The 25,855-nt window shown below is 34.4% G+C and overlaps 3 protein-coding genes, 1 long non-coding RNA gene, 1 other non-coding gene and 3 pseudogenes across 13 annotated transcripts; 4 read left to right on the top strand and 4 right to left on the bottom strand.

Moving 5' to 3' along the window:
• Window positions 1-1,991: 1,991 nt before the first annotated feature.
• AT3G29153 lies at window positions 1,992-6,492 on the top strand (annotated as a pseudogene; the record flags this gene model as incomplete). Its single annotated transcript has 1 exon — window positions 1,992-6,492.
• A 1,585-nt stretch (window positions 6,493-8,077) lies between these two features.
• On the top strand, window positions 8,078-8,517 carry AT3G29152 (Bifunctional inhibitor/lipid-transfer protein/seed storage 2S albumin superfamily protein). The gene has a single exon (NM_001084752.1). It carries the CDS (start codon window positions 8,143-8,145, stop codon window positions 8,455-8,457), a length of 315 nt encoding a protein of 104 aa, NP_001078221.1. The 5' UTR covers window positions 8,078-8,142; the 3' UTR covers window positions 8,458-8,517.
• Window positions 8,518-13,374: 4,857 nt separating this feature from the next.
• On the top strand, window positions 13,375-14,256 carry AT3G29150 (annotated as a pseudogene). The gene has a single exon.
• A 480-nt stretch (window positions 14,257-14,736) lies between these two features.
• Window positions 14,737-14,941, bottom strand: AT3G05705. The gene has a single exon (NR_141194.1). It is a non-coding gene; the product is annotated as an other RNA (long non-coding RNA).
• Window positions 14,942-16,424: 1,483 nt separating this feature from the next.
• On the bottom strand, window positions 16,425-16,823 carry AT3G29140 (uncharacterized protein; the record flags this gene model as incomplete). Its single annotated transcript, NM_113837.2, has 2 exons — window positions 16,562-16,823; window positions 16,425-16,518 (listed from the first exon to the last, which is right to left on the bottom strand). The coding sequence occupies exons 1-2, from the start codon at window positions 16,762-16,764 to the stop codon at window positions 16,425-16,427; spliced, it is 297 nt and encodes a 98-aa protein (NP_189558.1). The 5' UTR covers window positions 16,765-16,823.
• Window positions 16,824-17,307: 484 nt separating this feature from the next.
• Window positions 17,308-17,959, bottom strand: AT3G00560. Its single transcript, NR_143832.1, has one exon. It is a non-coding gene; the product is annotated as an uncharacterized misc_RNA (transcript).
• Window positions 17,960-18,495: 536 nt separating this feature from the next.
• Window positions 18,496-22,966, top strand: AT3G29130 (kxDL motif protein). 6 transcript variants are annotated; one of them, NM_001203069.1, is made up of 6 exons: window positions 18,663-18,763; window positions 18,980-19,018; window positions 19,138-19,169; window positions 19,241-19,378; window positions 19,694-19,846; window positions 19,921-20,297. In NM_001203069.1, the coding sequence occupies exons 1-6, from the start codon at window positions 18,722-18,724 to the stop codon at window positions 20,021-20,023; spliced, it is 507 nt and encodes a 168-aa protein (NP_001189998.1). In that variant the 5' UTR covers window positions 18,663-18,721; the 3' UTR covers window positions 20,024-20,297. The 6 variants fall into 6 exon arrangements, with proteins under 6 accessions (NP_001326300.1, NP_001189998.1, NP_001326298.1 ...); NM_001339010.1 differs by lacking the exon at window positions 18,980-19,018 and having other exon boundaries at window positions 18,689-18,979; window positions 19,138-19,378; NM_113836.2 differs by lacking the exons at window positions 18,980-19,018; window positions 19,138-19,169 and having other exon boundaries at window positions 18,717-18,763; window positions 19,234-19,378; window positions 19,921-20,279.
• Window positions 22,967-23,370: 404 nt separating this feature from the next.
• On the bottom strand, window positions 23,371-24,064 carry AT3G29120 (annotated as a pseudogene; the record flags this gene model as incomplete). The annotated part of the gene is made up of 1 exon: window positions 23,371-24,064.
• Window positions 24,065-25,855: the final 1,791 nt, after the last annotated feature.

Genomic DNA, 25,855 nt, shown 5'->3' with positions numbered 1-25,855 from the left:
CTCCAAGTGTGTATATAGCGTTGGTATGAGAGAGATATTTTCGAGAAATGAGTGATATATATAAGCTTCCTTAGCGGTCTAGGCTGAGAATTCAAATCTAAAGAGTTGAAGACACATGTTGTTTGAGTAATGAGTGACATCAGCTCAGATTGTGGCTTCGGCTCCGAATCCAAATCCATTGAGGTGGCCAAGTAGATTATTTGAATAATACATGATGATAACTTTGAAACCGAATCCGGGTTCGAATTTGAATCTTGACACCAATCTTCACTGAGAGTATAGACTTGGCAAGTGAGTGATATGAGTTTCGACTCCGGCTCCAACCCCGAGTCCATAGAGTTGTGGGCGAGATTATTTGATGAGAGGTTTTAAGAATCACTAAGTATAATGCAAGCAAAATAGTCGTGAAAACATCTCAGAACATATAGAGCATATATGTTCACACATTTTTCTTTGTTTGAGTTCTATAGTATCCCGTATTAGTAACTCAGCTCAAAACGACAACACTTCGCAGTTGGGCCTAAAGCTACAGAAGCCCAACACGATCCAGAACACAACAAAGCCTTGTCGTCCTCAACGGTTATCTGCAGAACAAGACAAAAGTAGAGGATTAGCAGAACAGTCCTGCAGTACGGAGGTAGCGACAATGAACATATTTGAAATGCTTGGAGCGTGCGATGATTAAGACAAACTGATAAGTTTGGAGGAAACCTTAGTAGTATAATAGTTTCTCTCAATTATATTCATTAGCCAAAAGGCTTATTTATACAAGAATATTACTTGCATAACAAGTTCTTTAGATTTATGATAATAGTAAATCTACCTATTTAATAACAAGAATATATTTTACAATATTAACTTTCCTTTCAAGTCGATCTCGTAATTCCCGAGATCTCCTAATACCCTCCCGCAAGCTCATATGTGGTAACACATATGAGATTGGACAATCATCAAATCATCTTCATGGTCTTCATACCCACTATAGGGTCATCAATGACATTTATATCATCAATTCGATAGAAAATACTTTAGTAGTTGTATCTCCATCGATTTTAGATCACAAGTCTTGGTTGCTCTTCGAACTTTCGTGTTCATGAAGAAACTTGTGTAGTAGTCATGGTTGAATTCAAATTAATTACCGCCGGATCAGCATCATATCCGTCAGTCATCTTCGTGGCTTTTATCTTTTCGTAGTGTAAACAAAAACCACATAAAGACCGGTTAAAAAATACCAAACATAACCATATGGTTTTGTTGGTCATCATCCTTATCCAAGTAAATCGTTGGTTCAGGTCACTTTTGTAGTGCGTGACAATAAACAACGTCTTCTTCGTCAGTATATCTTCTTCTTCAAATAACTAGCAAGTTTTGCTAGCAAATAAAAAATCTACCGTGGCCAAAAAAAAAAAAAAAAATTGACCGAATCAAGAAGATGATCACGTCTCTCCTCTTCTCTTTTTTTTTTTTTGTTTTTTTTTTTTTTCTATAATCTAAAGAATTTGCTATGCAAGTAATATTCTTGTATAAATAAGCCTTTTGGCTAATGAATATAATTGAGAGAAACTATTATACTACTAAGGTTACTCTCATCAAATTTATCATGCTATCAGAGCCTTCGATCCTAATTCCTATGGATTAAAGGCTTTTTTTGCTTCCGCAACTATGAAAAAAAATAAAAATGTTGATTTGAGATTCGTCTCTTTGATTTACTACTTTTCATCTTTGGAATATCAAACATGCTCTTTTGATTTCCTTTTCCATTTATTTTTATTGTTAAAAAAAAAAAAAAAAAAAAAAAGAGAAAAGAAAGCGGAGACGACGTGATATGGTTACGTAGCATTTAAAGACAGCTAAGCAAGACAAGGAGACACTAGGTTAAAGAATAGAAACTCTATAAAACCAATGTATCTTTGTCATTGAAACTTAAGCTAAATAAAATCAAAACATCAAAGTTTACAGTTTTGGCTTCTTTCCTTTATGGTATCAGAGCCATGGATAGATCCATGGAAATTTATTCATGTCCGTCGTTAGACATCTCAAATTGCGTTACCGTAAAGCTTACAGATCGCAACTATTTACTATGGAAATCTCAGTTCGAATCGTTTCTCTCTGGCCAAGGCCTTCTCGGGTTCGTCACTAGCGCAATCTCGGTTCCAGCAAGCACCATTCCGGTTCCTCACATTGAAGGTCACACGGATACAGCTGCAAATCCAGATTTCCAGGCGTGGCACCGTTCAGATCAAGTCGTCAAGTCATGGCTTCTGGGTTCGCTTACTGAAGACATTCTTAGTGTGGTTGTCGGTTCCAAAACGTCTCAAGAGGTATGGCTAAACCTCGCAAGTCATTTTAACCGTATTTCTGCATCTCGTGTCTTTGAGCTTCAGCGTCGTCTCCATGGTTTGTCAAAAGAAGGAAAAACCATGGATGAGTATTTGCGTTGTCTAAAGAATATTTGCGATCAGCTTGCTTCAGTAGGAAGTCCTGTTACAGAAAAGATGAAGATTTTTGCAATGGTTCATGGTCTAACTCGTGAATATGAGCCACTGATTACTTCACTTGAAAACACCTTGGATGTTCTCCTGGTCCATCCTATACTGAAATCATGTTTCGTCTAAAAAGCTATGATGATAGGCTTCAAGGATACACTGCAGCAGATGTATCACCACACCTAGCATTTGGTACATTCAACAACTCCTCTCGAGGTCGAGGTAAAGGATCTAGAGGAAGAGGACGCGGAAACTACTCAACTAGAGGTCGAGGTTTTCAGCAACAGTTTCTTTCTTTAAGTTCTCAGTCGTCCGGTGAAAGACCAACATGTCAGATCTGTGGTAAAAGAGGACACCCTGCTATTCAATGTTGGCATCGTTTTGATGAAAGCTATCAGTACTCTGAAGCTGCTGCTGCTGCATTCTCTGCTTTGCATATTACTGATGTTACGGATGATGGTGCTTGGGTTCCTGACTCTGCAGCAACTGCTCACATCACCAACAATGGTCAGAGACTGCAACAAAGTCAGCCCTATTATGGTAATGACACAATAATGGCGAGTGATGGTAATTTCTTACCCATAACTCACATTGGTTCTGCTAGTCTACCATCAACGTCAGGTAATCTGCCATTAAAAGATGTATTAGTTTGTCCTGATATAGCTAAATCTCTGTTGTCAGTATCAAAGTTAACAAAAGATTATCCATGCTCTTTTACGTTTGATGCTAATGGTGTTCTTGTAAAGGACAAAGCAACAAGCAAAGTTTTGACAATGGGAAGCAGCACTAGTGATGGTCTCTATAAGTTGGAGAATCCAAAGTTTCAGATGTTCTACTCAACCAGACAAGTCAAGGCATCTGATGCAGTGTGGCATATGAGATTGGGACATCCGAATCCTCAAGTCCTCCAGCTTTTATCTTTAAGTAAGGCGATCAAAATCAATAAAAGTACCAATGCGGCGTGTGAATCCTGTCGACTTGGGAAGAGTTCAAGATTGCCATTTTCTTCTTCTGAATTTATTGCTTCAAGACCTCTAGAGAGAGTTCACTGTGATCTCTGGGGTCCAGCTCCTGTTTCTTCTGTTCAAGGTTTCCAGTACTATGTAATCTTTATTGATAATCTATCAAGATTTAGTTGGTTCTATCCATTAAAGAGGAAATCAGATTTCTGCTCAATATTCATCAAGTTTCAGAGTTCTGTTGAGAATCTTTTACAAACGAAAATTGGAACTTTTCAGAGTGATGGAGGAGGAGAATTTATTAGTCAAAGGTTTTTCAAGCAGTTACAAGATTCAGGCATACAACGTTATATGTCATGTCCTCACACACCTCAACAAAATGGCATGGCTGAAAGAAAACATAGACAGTTGACAGAGATGGGACTCACTCTAATGTTTCAAAGCAAGACACCACAGAAATATTGGGTTGAAGCTTTCTTTACATCAAACTTTCTCAGCAACCTTCTACCAACAATAGCTCTAGCAACCAAGATTAGTCCATATGAAGCTTTGTTTGGAAAAGTTCCAAACTACTCGGCTTTAAGGACTTTCGGTTGTGCATGCTTTCCAACACTTCGAGACTATGCTCGCACAAAGTTTGATCCGTGATCTCTGAAATGTATCTTTCTAGGATACACTGATAAATACAAAGGCTATCGATGTTTCTATCCACCAACAGGCAGAGTTTATCTGAGTCGTCATGTCTTGTTTGCTGAAGAATCTTTCCCATTCGCAGACACTTACATCAATCAGCAGACTGCATCTCCAACTCCATTGTTTGCAGCTTGGCTTCAAGGTTTTTCCACTACTTCGTCATCAGAAACCAATACGCAAGAAAATGGAACAACTGCTTCTACAGAGAATCATCAACAAGAGTCCATGTCAGAAAATCAACCAATTTTTGGAAATGGTTTGAGTGAGGAGAACTCTGAAAATATGCAACTAACGATTGCAGATCCAATAAGTGCTATACCGTTACAAACAGTTCTTCAGCAAGATAATGAAACAACACCGGAGCAAAGGTCTAGAAGTGATGGAAAACGTCCTGAGTGTACGGCTAGCTTAGATCTTGATCCTATAGGCAACATCGTTTCTCCGTTACCTTCTAGACTAGAGCAACTTGCATCAAGAACAACTACAGCTACAGAATCAACTCATCCTATGGTAACAAGATCCAAGGCAGGTATTAGCAAACCAAATAAAAGGTATGCCATGCTTGCTCATAAAGTCTCTCATCCAATGCCCAAAACAGTAACTGAAGCTTTAAAAGATGAAAAGTGGACTGCTGCAATGAATGTGTTAGGTTCCAAGTGGGTTTTCAGAGTAAAGCTTCTAGCTGATGGATCTTTAGACAAGTATAAAGCTAGATTAGTAGCTCAAGGCTTTAATCAAGAAGAGGGAATAGATTACCTTGAGACCTACAGTCCTGTGGTTAGATCAGCAACTGTGAGAGCAGTCTTGCATCTTGCCACCATCATGAATTGGGAACTGAAGCAAATGGACGTAAAGAACGCATATCTTCACGGAGATCTTACAGAAACTGTGTACATGAAGCAACCAGCTGGATTTGTAAAAAAGGCATTACCAAATCATGTGTGCCTGCTACACAAGTCTCTCTATGGACTAAAACAGTCCCCACGAGCATGGTTTGACAAATTCAGTAACTTCTTACTCTCTTTTGGTTTTGTATGCAGTTTTTCAGATCCATCTCTCTTTGTCTGCGTAAAGAACTCGGATGTTATCATGTTGCTTCTCAACGTTGATGATATGGTCATCACTGGGGACAGCTCAAAGCTACTGTCAAATCTCCTCAACGAACTCAACAAACAATTCAAGATGAAAGATCTAGGCAAACTCAACTATTTTTTGGGAATTCAGGCTCAATTTCATCAAAAGGGTCTCTTCTTATCTGAACCAAAATATGCTGAAGATCTCCTTTTCACAGCTGGCATGAAAGACTGTGCTCCAGTGGCAACACCATTACCAATTCAGCCAGACAATGCTCCTCATCAGTCACAACTCTTTGATAATCCAACATATTTTCGCAGTCTCGCGGGAAAATTGCAGTATCTGACACTCACAAGGCCAGACATTCAATTCTCTGTGAACTATGTCTGTCAGAAGATGCACGCTCCTACGCTATCAGATTTCCACCTACTGAAACGCATTTTAAGATATATCAAAGGTACCACTACAATGGGAATTTCTTTCAACAAAAACACAGACTGTAAATTGAGGGCTTATAGTGATAGTGATCATGCTGGATGTCATGCTTCACGGAGATCCACTGGAGGTTTCTGTACCTTTCTAGGTAACAATCTCATATCGTGGTCATCAAGAAAACAACCAACGGTAGCAAAGAGCTCCACTGAAGCTGAATACAGGGCAATGTCAGAGACGGCTTCAGAAATCACCTGGATTGTCAATCTTCTCAAAGATCTAGGAGTTCCTTAGTTGCAGAAACCAGAACTATTCTGTGACAATCTTTCTGCAGTTTGCCTCACTGCAAATCCATCATTCCATCCGAGAACAAAACACTTCGCAACTCACTATCATTATGTGCGTGAACAAGTCGCGTTTAGGGAGCTCATCGTCAATCACATCCCAGGGTATCTTCAACTAGCTGACATCTTCACAAAATCTCTTCCAGCAGCTCCGTTCACAACTCTAAGATTCAAACTTGGCGTCGATTTGCCACCAACTCCAAGTTTGAGGGGGAGTATTAGTAACTCAGCTCAAAACGACAACACTTCGCAGTTGGGCCTAAAGCTACAGAAGCCCAACACGATCCATAACACAACAAAGCCCTGTCGTCCTCAACGGTTATCTGCAGAACAAGACAAAAGCAGAGGATTAGCAGAACAGTCCTGCAGTACGGAGGTAGCGACAATGAACAGATTTGAAATGCTTGGAGCGTGCGATGATTAAGTCAAACACATAGCATTCAAAGACAACTAAGCAAGACAAGGAGACACTAGGTTAAAGAATAGAAACTCTATAAAACCAATGTATCTTTGTCATTGAAACTTAAGCTAAATAAAATCAAAACATCAAAGTTTACAGTTTTGGCTTCTTTACTTTATCCCGCAGCTTGTGGTTCTTGTCTTGGTATATATGCATATTTTAAGATAATTATAATAGTAATCACGAGATCGTCTCAAGTTTACAGGTTGTTTGAACACAAAGTCAATGATGGGTTTAGAGATTCGAGATCTATATTCATTAATATTAAAATTTGTTTACATTCTTTGATCCTCAGTCGATTAACTCACATGATTCAACATCAATAAACAGAAAGGACTACACCGATTTAACGAGTTCCCGCAATCAAACGGTACATCTCGCGCCAGGACAACAGTTGACAAACATCCACTAATAATTTGTTAAAGAGATTTTAAGTGTTTAAAGGAAGAGTGCTAATTCTCTCAGAACCAACTAGAAGACTACAAAAGAAGAAGATCACAGAAAAAACTTTATATGTCTTGTTCTGTTTTGTTTAGAGTGGCAAAAACTTTACAATAATCAAGTGTTGTTAGCTCAACTGGTAAAGACCTCTAAGCTCAACTGGTAAAGATCCTAGGCGAAGTTTAGAGGTCGTCGGTTTGAGTGACGTTTGAGACTAAACAAATACATGATGTGATTTTGGGCCTTGAGGGATTACGAAATTTGGCTCAAAACTACTGGTATTAAAAAAAAAAAACTTTACAAGAGCCGCAAACGCAACTGAATTTAAATTGTATTCAAAATTAGGTGATTCAGTTTGGTTCGGGTAAACCTTAAAACTCATATGGTTTGCATCTTTTAGACATCTTTCAGTTTTGGTTAAGTTTGGCTAAGACCGAATGTTCGGAATGAACTGATTTTTGTAATCTTCCTATTTGGATGAGGCTTACTTCTTCTTCTTTTGTTTATCAAGTTTTCACAAAACTTTATATAATAAGTACACATGAAATTTATAATTAAATGTTAAAAAGAGTAAAATATTGTAGTTGTATAATCAAGATACTATACTACAAAATTTAGGGAGATATATATTATTTTCTAAAAATCTCTAAAATTATAAATCAAAATATCCCTAAAATAGAAAACAGAATCTTAGATAAATACCAATTTCTTTATATATCCAGTAATAATTAAAAATGTTAACCAAAATTCAGATTTAACTACGTGCATGGTATCAATATTCAATCATGAATATATAATTTGCTAACTTATTTAATATTTCAGAAAATGGTATTTAATAGCTAAACATACTTATATTTGAGACTCTTCAAATCTTTTGTGCACTGCATATTAAATTCATAAATAAAATGTCAAAGTGGACTTCCAAAAATAAGACGTGTAAATTCAAATTCATTGACTAGATAGAGTGCAAAACCAATTTATTTACTTTTCTAGTTATTTAGGCAACCTATTAATATGTAAATTAAAAAAATATCAACAAATTAATGTCACATAAACATGATATGCATTTAAGTTTAGTTAATAATGAGATAAGATATATTTATTGACTCTAGATCACACGATGGAACCATATAAAACTCCATATCTCCAACTACATTTATAATATAACTCTCACCATCGATAAATAAAAAACAAACAAAACCCAAATCTCAATTATTCTTAAAACCAAAAAAAAAAAAACCAATTTGTAAGACATGAAGTTTACAACATTGACACTGCTCGTGCTGGTGACAGTAATCCAATTGTCTCCAACTTTGATCAGAGCCACAATGGTTGAAGGTCCGACCGGAGATGTGACATGCAATCCAATGGATGTTATTGTACCATGTTTGCTACCGTTGACCAACTCTAAAATTCTACCGACTCCACATTGCTGTCAAGTAATGGTAGAACACCAAACGTGTTTGTGTCAATTCATAAAAGGCGTGTGGTACGTACAAGCACTTTTTAATTCTCCAAATGGTCAAAAAACTTGCAAAGCTTGTAATATTCCTTTTCCTACTTGTTGATCCTCAGGATATTTGTAAAATTATTATTATTTTTTTAATAATTAATGACTGAGTTTATTATGTTATAGTTTATGATGATGCAACATATAACCATCAATATTAGAAAAGTTTTTATAGTCTCAAGCGAGACGGTTGCTATGGTCTCTAGATCTGCGATGGTTCTTTTGAGAGGCAATCTCGCAATTGGCGGATTGTGAAGTGATTGAGAGATTTTGGTCATCAATGTTTATCGGTTTAGGTTGATATGAAGATCTGAATTCATTAATATTATAAGGGAAAATTAGAAATGAAGGAAGTTTTCTAAAGTTTTTGTCCTTATATGTATGTAGATTAAAGATTGGTAACATATAAATTAATATAAGTCAATTGCTGTCAAAAAAAAAAAAATTAATATAAGTCAAATATTATACTTTCAATTTCCAAAAAGAAAACAACCATCCAAAATTATTGATTTTTTTCTTCTGAAAACCAAGCTGATGATTTTTTTATTTTTTTTTAAATAATACTTTTTGGATAGAAAATAAAACTCGACATTATTTTACTTCGTCCTCTTGTTCCGCCGTTAAATTTTTCTGCAGCCTAAATCTCTTTTTTTCTTCAAACCTCATCCACAATCTCTTCTTATTTTTTCAAATCATACCCTCAATCGAAACGACAAATCCGAGAGTAAGGAAGCAAAGATTCATTAAGGTTTGGCGGAAGTTACTTGTGTGTTGTGTTATTGTATGAAATTCTGGTCAATTTTTTGTTTGAGTTAGTTCTAGAAGCAATTATATTCACTTTCCTTCCTTAAGAAATTCTAAATTAAAAATAATTTGTTTTCTAATTTTTGTAGAATATAAGGGTGATATTTTCGAACAAACATAGAAGGTAAAGTAAAAGTTAGACAATGTTTTCTATTTTTTTAGAACATAAAGTGTAATATATAATACATATTCTAAATTTCGTAGAAATAAGAATTCCAAAAGTCGTAGTACGTAAATGACTTCTAAATTTTGTACATCATGTAGAGCGTATAGATCACAATCTAAATTTCATAGAACATGCACGGTGTATAGAATATATAATATAAACCCTATTTTTTTGTCAAATACTTTCTTTCATTCATTCAAAGGAACAAATACAAAGAAAAAGATATATGTGATCCAAATTTAAAGCAATACAAAATAAGACATTCCCAAATGTCATAAAGATATAGATAAGATTCAACGATTTTAAAACAAAGAGAGTTGTGAGGCAATAGCAAGGGAGCGTATTGAGACATGTGAGGTCATGGTTAATCGAGAGATCATTTTCGAAAGATTCGAAAGACGACAGATAAGTCATGGCCACAGGAATTTGTGACGTTGATGAAAGAATCAATGCGTTGATTCTCACCGGAGCAAGATGAACTACCCAAAGTAGCACGAGGACAAAGATTCGGGAGACTATGGTGATGTAATCGATTGAGGATTGCTTTAGAACCAAAGCATAAGGTTTAGATCTCTTCGAGAATTTTCAGAATATACTTTGAAGCATAAGATCCATATGATGGGAGCAGGTGAAGCAGAAGCCAAAATTCGGATATGGATAGATGTAAAACTGGAACGAAATAAGTGGATCCTCTCTCACATGAATACCTCGTACATGGAGATTAAGCATCCCACACAAAGCTTGTTTTAGGTTTGACATATGAAGAATTAAAACATACCAGAATAGGATCCAGGCCTTCGAGGTCATTCAAAAAAGGGTATTGATGACAGTTTACATAGAATGCATATATAGTAATTATTTTTAAGTAACCTCTTTTACTTCCAACTAGATATTGACCCGCGGTACACCGCGGATAAATATGTTTATTTAAAAGTTATATAAATCTTTTTTATAAAAATTATTGTTTGTATATGAATGATATATTCTTGACACCTAGTTTTTATTTATGTTAAACTTGGGTAATTCATGTTTTATGTTCTGATATTTGTTGTATATTAATTTAATATTAAAATTCATTATTTTTCTTTGTGGTTAGAGTTTTGTAGAGGTAATAATAATTTAAAACTTGTATTATCTAGATATTGACCCGCGGTATACCGCATGTTAATATTTTTGTTAGAAAATTAGAGATTTTTATTTTATTTAATATTTTATATATATATATATATATATATATATATAAATAACATATTCAAGAGGTACATCATAAGCTTATATTTTTATTAAATAAAAAATTAAATTTTTGTTTTTAAGATGAACTATAGATACATTCTATTGTTTTTTTAATGTATGATATTATGATACACCTCAAGACGATTTTATTAACTAATTTTTTTTGTTGAAATTTTAAGTTATATATTTGTTTCGTTAATATTTTTTTTAGTGTTTAAAATTGTATAATTGTATTTTGATTGTTAATTCTAGGATTTCATCTATAGTGTACCATCCCGTATTAATTTCAATCCAAACCCGTCCCACCATATAACCTCGTCCCATGAAATTATTCATCATTTTGTCATTTTCTTATAAAGTTCGAATATTTATAATATTAGAAACTTCAAAAAAGTTTAAATATCGATCCAAACTTCATAATTTCATTTTGATTATTACATATAGGATTTCACCCGTAGTATATCGCCCGTATTAATATCTTTTTAATATTTATATGTTTAAACTTCTTATAAAATTCAAATATTTACAAAATTTAAAACTTCAAAAAATTAAAAATTGTTAATATTTAAAACTTTTTATGGTCTTAAAAATTGTACTACTTGAATTTTAATAAAGTTTTAATATATTTAATATTTTAAAACTTTTAAGTTTTTAATAATTTAAAATAAAGAACCGGAGTAAACCGAATAACACTTTTAATTTTGGATGTTTGATATATTAAGGTTCCCGCTCATTCATATCCAAAATTATTTTGGTCTTTTTTATAGTATGACTCTAAACGATTTATTAATTTTAAGCAATGTGGGATCTTGTACACTTATTGTTTTCATTGATTGAGTATTATATTATATGTCTGTTTTTAAATTTTGAATTACAGTAGATGTAGAAAACTTAAATATTTTATTAACTATATGTATTATATATATAAAGTCAAAATAAATTATATATAAGACAAATATAGTGACAGAAAATTATATATTGATCTTTAATGTCGATATAGAGATTTTAGGAAATTAGCCTTATTCGAATATAGTTCAATAAAGAAAAATTAAAGTATAGGATAAAAATTTAATTGAAATATTTAATGAAAGTTGACAATTTGTAAGTTTTTAGACATAGAATATTTGGTTATGATTAAATTTTTAAGGACTAATATTGACAATAGTAAAAAAGTGAGGCATTTTTGGTCAAAAACCTTACCAAAAATGTATATGTATATTTTCCCTTATTACAATTTCTATTAGAATTAGCTTGATATTAAGTGATTAAAAAGGAAAGGAACTCAAGATTATGTACATATGTTCAATCTTTTGTTGATTCTCGATATAAACTTCAATTCCACATTCAGAGGGCATTAAGTTTTGATTTAATACTATGACAGGAAAAAAATGAAGCCTTGTGTGGATAAGGAGAGACGCAACTCGCTCCCATAGTTCCTGGGATCACTCGCGACATACTATAGAGACTTATTGTTCAGAGGTTCGGCTATCCCTTTGCTCTGATCTTCCCTCCCATCTCCTTCCTCTGTTTCTTGTTTCTTAATTCTTATTTCCATCTTCAGTTGCCCTTTTCAATTAGTTGACATTTAAGTTAAGTTATGATGGAAATAGCAATAAATTTGCATGTTTGTTCTGTCTTTTTCCGGGTTAAGTAGCTCTACTATTTTCAGTAGTTGAACTATTCTCTCTTAGTTTTATGTTTCAGCAATGCAGAGTAGACATTATCCAATTCTTATTGCTACAATTGAACTTTTTTGCAGATGTGCAAAAGAGTTTCAGAGAGTGGAAGTAGATAGTGATGCGCAAATATATTGTAGCTCTAGAGTCCAAAGTTTTGTTTGTTTGTTTTAGATACATGCACTTATGCACAGACCATTGAATGAGAAAATTGATGAAAGAGTGATATGGTAATGATTTCTTCTCTCTTGTTCACATGTTATATGAGGATTGTCACTCCATCTTAGTGACATTGTTATCTTCCTTTTGAAATTTTGTGAGGTTTTAACAGAGATGGTACTGACCTGTCCTTAGAAAACTTGAGTCTAGTAATCAGAAAGCATGTCAAGGTTATAAGAGGGATACATGAATGTGAATTTCCAGCTAGATGATAGTATAAAGCTTTGAATTCCCGGTTATTGCGGATTTTCCCAAAAAAAAACCAATTCGAGATAAGTTGCGGTTTAAAAAATGGAACCGGAACAAAATAGTGACCGGGTCCAGGATTACCACATCTGGTCTTATATATGAAAAAGTACAATTGACTAGGGCTGGAAAAAAAACCGAAACCGATTACCCGAACCGAAACCGACCCGAAAAATTGGACCCGAAACCGAACCCGAACCGAAAGATTTACCCTATTGGAAAACAACTCACGACTGCATCATTCTCGGTAGAAGTGAATTACCGAAGATTGGCATTACACTGCCGGCCGCTACGCAACTCCACCGTTGTTTTCCCCGGAAGCACTCACGGTGACCGAGAATGATGCAGTCGTGAGTATTCCTATTTATCTCTATTCCTCTTTATCAGAATTCGAAGGTTTATGGTCTCTGAATTAAGACTAGGGTTGTGTTCTTACGTTTTTTTACTGATGCATGAACGAACGAACGAACGATTAAAGTATGTACAACATTGGAACATCAATGACAAGTGTCCAATTCCATTGTGATTTCTTAACCAATCCTATATTCTCCTTGTTGCTATAATTGTCAGATGCAGTATAATAAACACTAGAAGAGATCGTCAATCGAAGAAGAAGAAGAAGTGTAATACATGACTGTTGTGGGATCAAAAGATTCCCTCAGATCTCCTGCAGGAGATACTGTCCCGTCTTGAGTTAAGAGCCAACATACAAGCTTCCGCTGTCTGCAAGTCATGGTGTGAAGCAGCTGCTTCTGTCAGGAAGTTACAGCCTCGTCCTTGGCTGCTTTATCCACTAAAACGCTCATCTCGCGGATTTACTGATCCCAACACTCCTTGTGAAACCTACATTCTTTTTGACCCATTACGAAATCAATCATATAAGCAAGAGTTTCCAGGGTTAGGGTGCCATAAATTCCTTAGTTATAAAAATGGTTGGCTGCTTGTGTCAAAATATGATTACCCCGGGGCATTATTCTTTCTTAACCCTTTTACCCGTGAGCGCGTCTACTTACCGCTGTTGGTACCCTGTTGCGGGGCTTTCTCAGCCGCTCCTACATCAACTAGTTGTTTGGTTGCTTGTGTCAACTACTATTTTGAGATCATGACTTGGCGTCTTGGTGAAACCGTTTGGACCACCAATTGCTTCGGGAACCACATACGCGGTCGCAAATGGGACAAATGTGTTTTTTCGAATGGTATGTTCTTTTGTCTCAGTACCTGCGGCTACCTCAGGGTTTTCGACCCGCACAGAGCAACCTGGAATATTCTTCCTGTGAAACCTTGTATTCTTCCTCTGGAACCTTGTTTAGCTTTTCGTCAGCCAAGTTTGATGGGTATGCGAGTGTTGATGATGGAGCATGAAGGAGACGTTTATGTTATCTCCACTTTCAGTAACTACAACAACCAAGCCTCAGTGTTTAAACTTAACCTTAAACGCGAGGTATGGGAAGAGAAGAAAGAACTTGGTGGCTTGACAGTATTTGCCGGTTACCATACCTCTCTTACAAGAGCTAGTCTCTTGGCCCTGGATAGGAATAACATGTATACATCACATGCTGCGCGATCTTTTGTGTACTACTCCCTCGCTGGTAACAAATTTAGCCGGTGTCCCCCTGGATGTAACTATTTGTCTGACCGCTTCGCTTGGGTGGATCCACCCCACAACCAAGTTAATTTGTCACCTTATCATGATGTTTTTGACTAATGAATTTTTATTTTTTAAAGCTTTTAAAGTTTCAATTTGAATTATTTGCTATTCTTTTCACATTGTAGCTCGGATACTCTCTGAAAAATATGATTTGGATCATATAGATATTAGATACCTTCTCTTCTTTACCATTTTATAACTTTGATAATTGGACTTTACAATTTATTCTCTCATCTCCTTCCTTTGTTTCTTCATTCTTGTTTTCAAAACAGAGGAGCTTGATTAAGGGAATGAGTTTTATATTCACTGTTCTTAAACTATATCCGGACAGGCCGGTTCCAACCACGACCCGGCAAGGTCAGATTACATCTTCGACTGTAATTGTAGCAGAGAGCACGAGGGTCACCCTTGGTCTATCTCGGCTTTGTAACATAGCATCCATGTGAATCGGTGGATCTCAAGGACTATATCTTCTTACAAGATTGATCTGAAAGCTTTGCTCTTTCACAGATCAAAATGGTGTAACCTGAATTATCTTTTGATCTACTTCCTTTTAAAATCGAATCATCACAATCAGAAAAAGACATACTTATGATTTGCACTTAAAGATTCGGAATTTGGACTCTCCTTAGTTATATAAATTGAGACAAAATAATTTGATAAACAACATTTTGCAGATAGAAAATTACTAGATAAACAAATAATAATATATCTTTAGAAAAAAGAAGTTAAGCATATAATAATTCAGGAAAAATGGTCATTTTCAACCCGAACAATTTTCAAAAGTGTGTTTTCCAATCCGAACAAACGATCAGTGCTAATTTATATCCTAACTCTTGAAAAATTCAGTTTACATACCGAAACTCGTATTTTAGTGTATAATTACGAGTCAACATTAATATAAATTAGTCAACACAACGGTTTTGGAATCCAATGATACGTGTGGGTCGAAATGGCATGTTGTTTAAACAAAAAGGTGTTAATTTTGCAATTTGGATTCAAATGTTTTTAAAAAATACAAAATCGGAGACCGAATATGCAACCTTAGCTGATTTAATGAGACTAATATGAGGTCGCATCAACTATATAAAATATAATTTATACTTGGCATAATCATAAATTAATATGATTTAAATAAATTGTTTAAAATATAATTTATACTTAGCATTATCATTCAGGTGCAACTACTAATTGGTGGTGTGTTGGCATCATTCTGTTGGGAATGTCACCCTTCAATGCGGAATATCCTCAGGTCAGGACTACTCATTGCTTTGTTTCTTGTTTATGCTTTGATAGAGAAACATATGTTTTCTCAAAATCTGGGTACTAAAATTCATGGCGCTTTTATAGAAATAACCCAAATATTTGAAAATAAACATTTTTTATTTAGGTTTATGTAGATGGGCATTTTTATTTGATGATTTGACTATTTTACTATTGAATCATCATCTCATCATCTTCTTTCTCTTAGCTGCTTTCTCAATCCAATGTTTTTGCAAAAAAATCAAATCTTTTATCCCAAAATCTCTTTCTAATCACAAAACTCGATTGATTTAAGATAACTAAACCCTAATGATGATACCATATAAGGAACCCAAGCGATAATATAAACGATCATTTAATCAAATTTTTTGGATGTGTAATTGACTAATTAGGTTGTTTCTTATCTGGATTTCGAAAGAGAAATAGTCTGGCAAAAATATCTTAGCTCCATTGTAGCAAACGTCGGCATCGGTGGCTTCTGCGTTTCCAAATTAATTTTTATTTCACTTATAAGATCTTGCTAAAACCTCTTTTGTACAAAAATCAGTTTCAAAGAAGAAAAAAAAAACAAAGGTCAAATTAGTCTTTTAGAGAAAGTAAAAGAGAAATTTGCAAAACTAACGCAAAAAAAAAAACTTAAATTAAGAAACTATCACTTGACAAAAAGGAAGATAATATTTTATGTATTTTATGTATATATGACAATTTTGCCCTCACACATTTCTTCCATTTCTTTTGTTTTTCTCTTCTTTTTTTATATTATTTTTTGTCTACGTTGGCTTCCGCTCCGCCATGTCCAGAAACGGAAGCCTTGCAGCAACCCAACTCGAACCCTCGATCTCCTCATCACTCTTACCATCACCACTCTTTTTTCAACTCCTTCCTCCACAGAAACTTCAAATCCTACCGCCGGAGCTCGCCGTAATCCATTTTGGAGATGTCGATGGGGTTGTAGATCACTAGATCCATCTTGGGTATGTCGTTGCTCTTCTTCAATTCCAGATTCTGATCATCCTCAACATCAAAATCCATAAGAGAGAGCTGCATGAGAAGCACGGCGGCTTGCTCTTCCTCTCCAAACATTAGTAATTTATTCGCTACTATGTCCATTCATAACTTCGTAATCCCCACATTCGTCAGCCCATGTTTCAATAATTCACTCAATTTAGGATCAACTTTGAGAACTTGATTTTTTTGGTTTCTTATTATTGTCTGTTTCAAATCTCCACTCATGGCAGCAATACTATACTATTTCAATATTTTTTAGTCCTTTGTTTTTATTGAATTTGATATTTTCTTATAAATGTTACCTTCTTATTCTTGGTTCAATAATTCAGCTTGAGTTATTGAAACTGCCGAACTCTCTAATTTCATGTTTATTATATAGAACACAAAATCATTAGTAGTTTGAGGATAAAAGAATTAGAGTTTAATTGATTGGATCATGTCTAAAATTAGTTTCTTTGGATTTTCTAAATTCTCTTAGGGTTTAGATTTCTTCCATCAAAACTCTAGTTTAATTCAATCAAAACATACTATAATGTATGTTTTTGGTTATATTTTTTATCGTCCAATTTATTTTTTACAATACTTCATGAATTTGTTATGAACAATTAAAGTGTATAATATGATATACTTTTATGTATAATAGTCCATTTATATTTTTTATACAGCTAAACACTAAAATTGTCTTTTCCATTGTCTCTCATGCTAGTTTATTAATTGTTACAATTATGCTGCTATATTCTTAATTCATTTATTAAATATGGCTATTCTTGCAAATCACCAAAAGTAAAAATACTCATCTACATAAACACTAAAAAAATGGGATCAATTACGAATAAAGCACTTAAAATTCTATGTCGTTGTCGATACAGGCACAAAATGCATGTGCTTATAGAATTAAGTACTTCTATCTCTTGATATTGACGATTTTACCCTTCGTCACCCAGACAAACCTAATAATTTCCTCTTCTCTCTTTTTTAATTTTTTTTAGTTGGATTATCTCTCACCCACACAACCATAAGGAATCCAAAACCCAGGTTCGAAACACACACAAACCATACAGAAGAATACTCGTAATTGCTATTGTTCAATGACTACCATAATTATTCATCTCTTTGTCTCTTTAAATCTATCATTTTTTTTCTTTTTGCCCCAAAATACGACCATAAAAGTTATATTTATCTGATTTCCAATCTCCAATTTGAGATTTGAAAATTGCAGTTTGAAGGCCTAATCGACCAGCCTTTGACTGCCTGCTTTCAAGATCTCATGTTACAAACCGTGATGGGAAGCTTCGTCGACACTAGCAACTAAATTTGGTTTAGAATGAATTGATTTAATTTGTGTCTAAAATTAGAATCCGTGGATTCCCTAGACATTATCCCCATAGAGTTTAGATTCTTTGCATCAACACTCTTTTAAGTAGATCTATCGGATTTTAACGGAGGAGGTTGGTGAAGAAAATGTTGTATGAGTTGTCAGAGGTGAAGGAACGATTTTGTTGGACCTGAAAATTATGATTTTGATAGAGTGTTGAGTCGGCGGTGAGAAGCAGAAGATTGTTGGTCGGAAAAATCAGGCGCACGACAGAGAGACAAGGGAATTGAGGGCAATATTGTCATTTCACAGATCAAAAAGTTCTTAAACTTATAAGCTCAAGTCAAATGTGTCTCTTTTCTAATTTTTGGGCCAAAATATGCCTATATCTATAAAAGCCCCAAAAAAGTTCCTAACTTCACAATACCCCATACATTATTATGGTTTTTTCATATGGTCCTAAAATTCATACTTGGACTGGTCTTCAAATGTCATGTTTTTTTTTTTTTTTTTTTTTTCTGGTATTGGCTTCCCAACTTCTGTAACTTTTTATTTGAAATCAGTACGTTGCTATAAAGTATTCAGTGCGTCTACTTTCATAGTGGCTATACATGTTGCTTTATACCCCAAAAGCAGGCCCATCAACCATTTAATTCTTCATAGATCTCGGCCTTTTAAGAAAATTAACACTCTCTTTGTCTCTTTACGTACAAAACTGTAAATTAAAGCTTTTATAATCGAAAAATGTCGAAGTCCGACATTACCGAATCAAGTCTCATCCACAAGGTCTGCTGATTCTGTAATTTTAACGTTTTCTAATTCGTTTGATCTGTACTCAATATTACCATTTGCCTCTTTGTGATCTTGATTCAGTTGTTTCAAATTACGTTTGCTTTAGATCTCTTGAAGAAATTCTCGAAAAGGTGATTTCGTTTTGGTAGTTGAGGATTTTGAATCTCTAACTCTAATGCTTTCTGGGTAATGTAGAATGTTCAATTTTAGGTTGATATGTATGAGAAAGTTCGAGTCTTTGAGTACGAGGTTTTTTTATGTTAGTTCTGTCTGATTTAAGACATTACTTTCGCTTTTATGTTCTTTGTCATATATTTTGAATCTCTGACTCTAATGCTTTCTGGCTAATGTGGAATGTTCAAGTTTAGGTTGATATGTATGAGAAAGTTCGAGTCTTTGAGTACGAGTTTTGGTTCTGTCTGATTTAAGACATTACTTTGGCTGTTATGTTCTTTGTCATTTAGGTTGAAGAACCCCATTAGAGCAGGTTCATAAGAAGTGTCAGATGGAAGAAACCATAAGAGCAGCTTCACAAGAAGTGTCTAACGAATTCAAAACTCTTGTTAAAGTAGAAGATTTGAATTCTCTTAGACATTTGCAGCATCTCATGTATGTAAGCTTTTGAAGTTTCTCATTTTTGTCCTAAAATTGGTATCAATTAGTAATCTTGGTCTAAGACTCTCTCAAGCTTAATCTAGTTAGATAAAGTGATAACAATTGATGAAAAACTGGTGGAATCTAATCTAGCGTCTTAACATTGATCACACTAGACTCCACCGATGTGAGTTCGTTATATGCGGTTGCGGTTAATGGTTACGGTGTTTATAGGTGGTGACAAGTCTTTTGTTTGAATCTTTTTCATCTTTTTATATCTTGGTGACTTGGTTTATGTGAAGAACTTGATATGTTGCGCCTCTGTCTTAGATTGGGGAGGCTACAGGATAGCAATGCAGTTCTCTCCCATTACAACGAATTTGCAGAGAATTGCTTTAGTGATGTATCATTGGAATTCGCTAGAAGTACCCGTCTTTTGAAGTCGATGAAAGCAGACCTCGATTACATCTTCTTGAAACTAAGGTATGCTATTCCCTTTCTGACTCTAAGCTCTTTAGGTTCGTCTTATGTGGCTCATGATTTGTTCCATGCTTCAGGAGCATTAAAAGTAAGATTCTGGCTACGTATCCAGACGCATTTCCAGATGATTCTACTAGTGATGCTTTTGATCGACGGCCCGATCTCGAGTTGCCTCAATAAGCATTCAGAACACTCAGATGTGTATGCTTCTCGACCATAGAAACCTCAATGATAATCTGGAGGCTTTTTTTTGTTTGCTTCACTTGACAGAGAAATATTAGTTTTTTTTCCTTTCCTAGATAGGTTTCATTTCAAGTTTCATCATGTGTATTACTTGATGTGTTCTTACTTCTTACATATCGTCTATATATTAAGAGATTTGTTGGAGAAGGATATATTAACAAGTTGTATAGTGGTTAAGGGTTTGATTGTTTAACACCGTATGCTTAGAGTTGAAAATTTTGACCGTAGAATTATATGTACTGCCCATGTTTATTAGCTTTTTTGAAAAAATCATTCGGAAAATTGTTAATATTTTACTTTGTTCCCGATCATGCCTTCTCACAATCTTTTTGTGTTCATAAAACCCGTTTTCGGAATTTTTTTGCAAACAGAAAAAAAGTATTGGCCAATTTTGTAAATCTTTAAAATTTAAAAGACAAGTAAAATCAAATTGTCATGTAAGTTTTGCTCCACAATAATCCATAATCTCCAAATTAGTTTCATACACACATTAATCGGAAAAAGATTAAAAATACTCTAAAAATAACAAAAAAAAACTCTAAAAGCAATACTTATATCATAGGTTAAAAACCATCCTATATCAACTACTACAGCCTTAGTTTTTGTTTACCCTCACGCAAAAACAAAAACCGAACCATGATGACTTAATCTTTTTCAACACATTTTTTTTTGGTAAAGTTGTGCTTGTATCATAGGAAAAATATCTTCAACATTATTCCAATCTTTTGTGTGATTATTTCATAAAGAGAGTAAAATATGGGATAAATCCCTTTACTCAACAGGAAATCATCTCAATCTTTTTTTATATATATTGAATAAGGGAGATGAGTACCATCACTTTTCACATTGGCTCTTTTATCATGTATGAATGACGAGTCAAATTCTTTAAATACTAACTATATTGATGAGGTAAAAGGAAGAGCGCATAAATTAGTCCAGACCTTTATGGATTATGTTGGAAACATGGTCATCCTTTGGTCTATCAGTTAGCCGTCTAGATTTTTCATTAGTCAGATTTGAATGAATTTGTAGCATTACTCAACCATTCAATAATCTAGAGAAAAAGATCATAATTTCCAACAAAAATTTATGACTCAAAAAACGAATCAAAAGAAAAATAATGACTCTCTAAAAGAAGAAAAGAAAATAGTCAGTAACTTTCTCTCCTAGACTTAAACGTTACTATCTCGAGGCTTGGTTTATTAATAGCACGGTTGGTAAAAAAAATTCCTAATTAACAAAAGAAAATTGATTGTCGACGATTGATTGGATGGGTGTCACCTAATATGGGTTGGTACAAACTCAACACTGATTGTGCATTTCGAGGAAATCCGGACCTAGCATGTGCAGGTGGCGTGTTGAGAAATAGTGATGGGGAATGGTGTGGTGGTTTTACCGTTAATATTGGGTGATGTTCAGCACCACTAGCCGCTGAGATGTAGAAGGTCTCCTAGATCTAGAAAAGGAGTCAGAGATGGTGACTGGGTTTCTGAAGACAAGGTAGTTCTTGGTGCATTAGTGTCATGGTTTTCTTGTAAAGGATTATACAGTCCGGATTTCTCACGTGTATAGGAAGGCTAAACGTCTAGCGGATGGGTTAGCAAACTATGTGTTTTCTATACTTTTAGGATTTCATGTTTTTGTTTCTGATTCCCATTTGTTGAAACGAATATAAGGGATGACGTTAATGGTACTACGTGTCCAAGACGAATCCATTTGTAATTTGTTTTCTATTTTGATTAATAAATTTTGCGAGTTTTTCGGAATACTTACCTTTTATTTTGTAATTTTGGTGCTTTTTGTATGTTTTTTCAATTAAATATTTGTTATACCAACATAACATAACTAAGGAAAATATGAGATTATAATGGTGCAGCAAAGGCATGGGGTTCTTCACAACTGAATAATACAGTCTCTCCTTTGATAGCTGAAACTAAAGCTCTATCAGTAGCAATGCAACAAGCTTGGTGTCGTGTTTCTCAAATGTAATATTCGAGGGAGATTGTGAAGTTCTCATCAACACTATAAGAGATGCACATCAAAGAAGGGAGATCACTAATTTGTTACAGGACATCCAATTATGGACAACAAAATTTTCCTCGGTTCTCTTTGTTTTTATTAAACGATCTTGTAATAGCATAGCATTATTTAGGAAAATTAAATAATTCTCAAGATTCTTTCTTCTCTGCTTCTGTAAATCCGCCATTATGGCTAAATGAACTGTTGTATAAAGACCTTTCAAATTAATATAAGTGATGTTTGACAGAGAGAAAAACAACAACCATGTCTCTATTATGTAATGGGCACTTAGATAGATCAATTGATTGTAAATTTAAATTGTACCACACGGTAAAATTTTCTATGAAGAAAATGCTTATATTAAAGGAAAATATATTAGAAGCATCTTCTAAAGCGGTATAAAGTCTTGTTGAACAAAAAAGTAGAATATAGGTGTTAAGAAAGGAAAAAATAACAAAACTAGAACAATTTTTCTAATTTATTTTCAAATCTACCACATTTACCTTCACCTTTTCATCTATACCGCATTTGGCTTGTATATTGTCTATTTTATCCTCACTGTCTCTTTCTTTTTTCTATCTCTCTTTCTCTCTTTTTTTTTGTTTACTTCTTTATTTCATTCACAATCCAATTTTTTTTGTCTCTTTCTTGTTTCATATGATTTTTTCAAAACACAAAATCTAAATTTGATTTACTGAAAATGTTTTTTCTCTCACGTCATGTCCATGTTCCTAACTAGATTCCAAATTTAATCCTTGATTCATTGTTTCTACTACTACTTCTCTCTTGATTTTTTGAAAACTAGTGATTATCTATTTCGATTTTTGTTGTTGTTCCTAGAAGTGTCAATTGGGCTGTCCAAAGCCCAATGGTCATGTCCACTTGGACCATCATCTTTCATGGGTTTTTATGGTTGGTCTTTAATGGACATGGTCTGAAAATTTGTCCAAGACCATTAAGGACCATTGTCCAATGGTCAGCCCATGGTCAGCCCATGATTTTTCAACTACACTTAAAGAAGTTTATTTTGACGTGGCACAACTTGCATTTCGTCTCTGCGTTACTGTTTGGAGCTTTGTTTGTGTCTTACATGGTTCTATTTTTCCTTGTTTCTTAAGCAAAAACCTTTGTTTATGAGAAACAAAGAAAAGAAAAAACGATTACATAAGCTTCTAAGTCACAGACTGAGAATAATAAACACATAACCATAGGCTCAGAGTTTAAGAGAACAGCCATGTACCTGTTTCTTCCCAGTCTTGAAACGTTCATGCAAGGATGGTGTTTGTGTCCTCTTGACCTTGGATCTCATCAGTTTCTACAATAAGAAAAACCGAGCTATTAATCTAAAAGCTGCAGTCCAAAAGCCATATAAGTTTACTATTATAAACGAGTTCAAGATGTGAATATTACCAACTTCTTGAAATCCACGAAACCAGTTTCTAGTACATAGGAGGGCTTGCACATTAGTAGGTAAAAGGCAGCTTCTATATTTGTTAAGCACACGACTACCTATACTAAAAGCTGATTCCGATGCCACGGTAGTGATCGGAATGCTTAAGATATCACATGCCATTGATGACAATTCTTTAAAACGCGAGACATTGTTTTTCCAATATGCAATAACATCCATATCTCTAAAAGAGACCATATCTAACACAGGCTCTTCCAAGTACATATCTAATGGTGATTTTCCAGTTCCATTTCTTTGAGAAAAGTAAGAGTAAAACCCCTGAAATATGACCAACAAAAGAAAATATGACCAACCGTATAGTTCAATACTGTAAACACACAAAATTAGCAACTTACATCATATCCAAATGGGATATCCTTTCGTGAAGATTGAGAAGTGCTTGCTGCAATGTTGCATGTGGTTCTTTTATAAGCTCCAAATAGTTGAACCATCTTATCACGCACATGAGTCAAGTTTTCCTTACTGGTCAATCGATTCAGAATATTATATTTGAACCAAGTTTTGAGTATCCAATTCCATATTTCTGAAACAAATAAAGACATACACACGTTTAGCAGTGATAAACAAATAAAGACATACACACAAAAAAAGAGAATGAGAGAAAGAGAACAGATATAATCCAACAAGAAGCAAATTAAACTAAAGCAACAAGAACTTGAATTCTAAGCTTAATAATGCTGCTAAAAGAGAACAAGTATAATCCAACAAACAAATTATCAAGACACAAGTAATAAACAATTCAGCTAAGATTCACAAGGAAAACAGAAACTTGATCTCTAAATATGCAATACGAGAATGTATTCTCTAAAGCTGCAGCTAAGTTTTGAAATTTGAGATTCCTAAAGTCGAAACTAGTTCATAGATTCTAACCACATAGACTTTGTTCCTAAAGGGTTCAAAAGAAGGAGAAAGGTTCAAATTTACATTACCATGAAAAAGGAGTTGGGAGACTGAACAAGACGTTTGAGCTTGTGTTTTCTCTTCTCAAGCTCAGCTGGAGCCTACAAACAAATCAGATTGTCAAACAACGTTTGGTCAAACAAGTGATGGATTGTGGTGAGAAACGATTACTTAATTACAAGCTCTAAACGTTCATTAACATTAGCAAACACACACTAAACGTTCATACACTTAGCTCCATACATAAACACCAAGCTTTACACAAGTAATTACAAGCTCTACCAAAACAAAACTCTACATATTCTGTGAGGCATTCCATCAAACACATGGTTGGCATCAAAGGAAGGGAGAGAGAGAATAACAAAGAATAGCAAACAAGTGAAATTTGGACAAACCCACAAGCTGAAATCAAAGAAAGCATATGCAGAATCACAATTAAGGAATAGAAAAGAACAAAGCGATGAAATTGCATAAGGACTTAGAGAACAAAATCTATGAGACTATCATATGAACGCATATTTCAGAGAGAACTTATTCTAATCAACGGATTCATATTCTAGTAGAACTAACCGGAGTAGGAGTTGAGAGAGAGGTCGAAGCGAGAAAGAGAGAGAGAGGGAGCTTCGTCGCCGAGGGAGAGAGAAGAGAAGAAAATTGATGTGTTGAGAAACTTGATGGGCCAACCATAGACCGTGTGGGCTAGCCCATTAAACCCGTGGACATAATTGGTCTTTAGACCATTTAACCCGTTTTCTTTACGGGCCGACCATGGACTGTCCATAATGTTGTGGACTGGGCTTAGCCCATGGTCAGATGCCCAATTGACGGTTCTAGTTGTTCCCAGTTTTTGTGTTTCTTTTCTTCTAAAATTAGTATTTGGAAACCAAGTTTATGATTATGTCTTTACCTAGATCTACTTTTAAAATTGTTTTTACCTTACTAATTTTAGAGAAAAAATTGTTCTCCAATGTAATAAAAGTTATCCCTGAATATAACAATAAGATCATGGATAAGATCTGGATGGAAAAGAGAATTAGAAGATAGGGAACAAGATCCGCTTCACTTTCTCTCTCCAACATTACCTTTATTTTGACACAACTCTACAACGCTCAACGGAGATAACATTATGCATATGACTACGACAATCCATTATAATGTGGTACAAATGAAAATGAATTTTGAAATGTAGTAGAATTAGAAAATAATTCTTAAAATATGGTATTCTTGACCAAATTCCCGTTAAGAAAAATCATTTTTCTTAGTGATTTTGGTAGGTTACTAGGTGCCTCTTTTCTTAGTAATTGTGTTACTCAACGAGACATTATAAATTAAGAAAAATGATTTTTGGTCAATGAAAAATCAGTTGGAACTCGTAGCCT

The sequence above is a fragment of the Arabidopsis thaliana genome, chromosome 3, assembly GCF_000001735.4.
Source record: "Arabidopsis thaliana chromosome 3, partial sequence".
In the NCBI taxonomy this organism is placed as follows: domain Eukaryota; kingdom Viridiplantae; phylum Streptophyta; class Magnoliopsida; order Brassicales; family Brassicaceae; genus Arabidopsis; species Arabidopsis thaliana.
The sequence above is the reverse complement of the archived record's forward strand: the minus strand, read 5'-3'. Positions and strand labels throughout refer to the sequence as shown.

Excerpts from the sequence above, each read along its gene's own strand:
- AT3G29152 (NM_001084752.1), top strand. The coding sequence starts at position 8,143 with ATGAAGTTTACAACATTGACACTGCTCGTGCTGGTGACAGTAATCCAA.
- AT3G29130 (NM_001203069.1), top strand. The coding sequence starts at position 18,722 with ATGTCGAAGTCCGACATTACCGAATCAAGTCTCATCCACAAG. Across the intron at positions 19,019-19,137 it reads TTCGAGTCTTTGAGTACGAG|GTTGATATGTATGAGAAAGT; the intron begins GTTTTTTTATGT and ends GTTCAAGTTTAG. Across the intron at positions 19,847-19,920 it reads TACATCTTCTTGAAACTAAG|GAGCATTAAAAGTAAGATTC; the intron begins GTATGCTATTCC and ends TCCATGCTTCAG.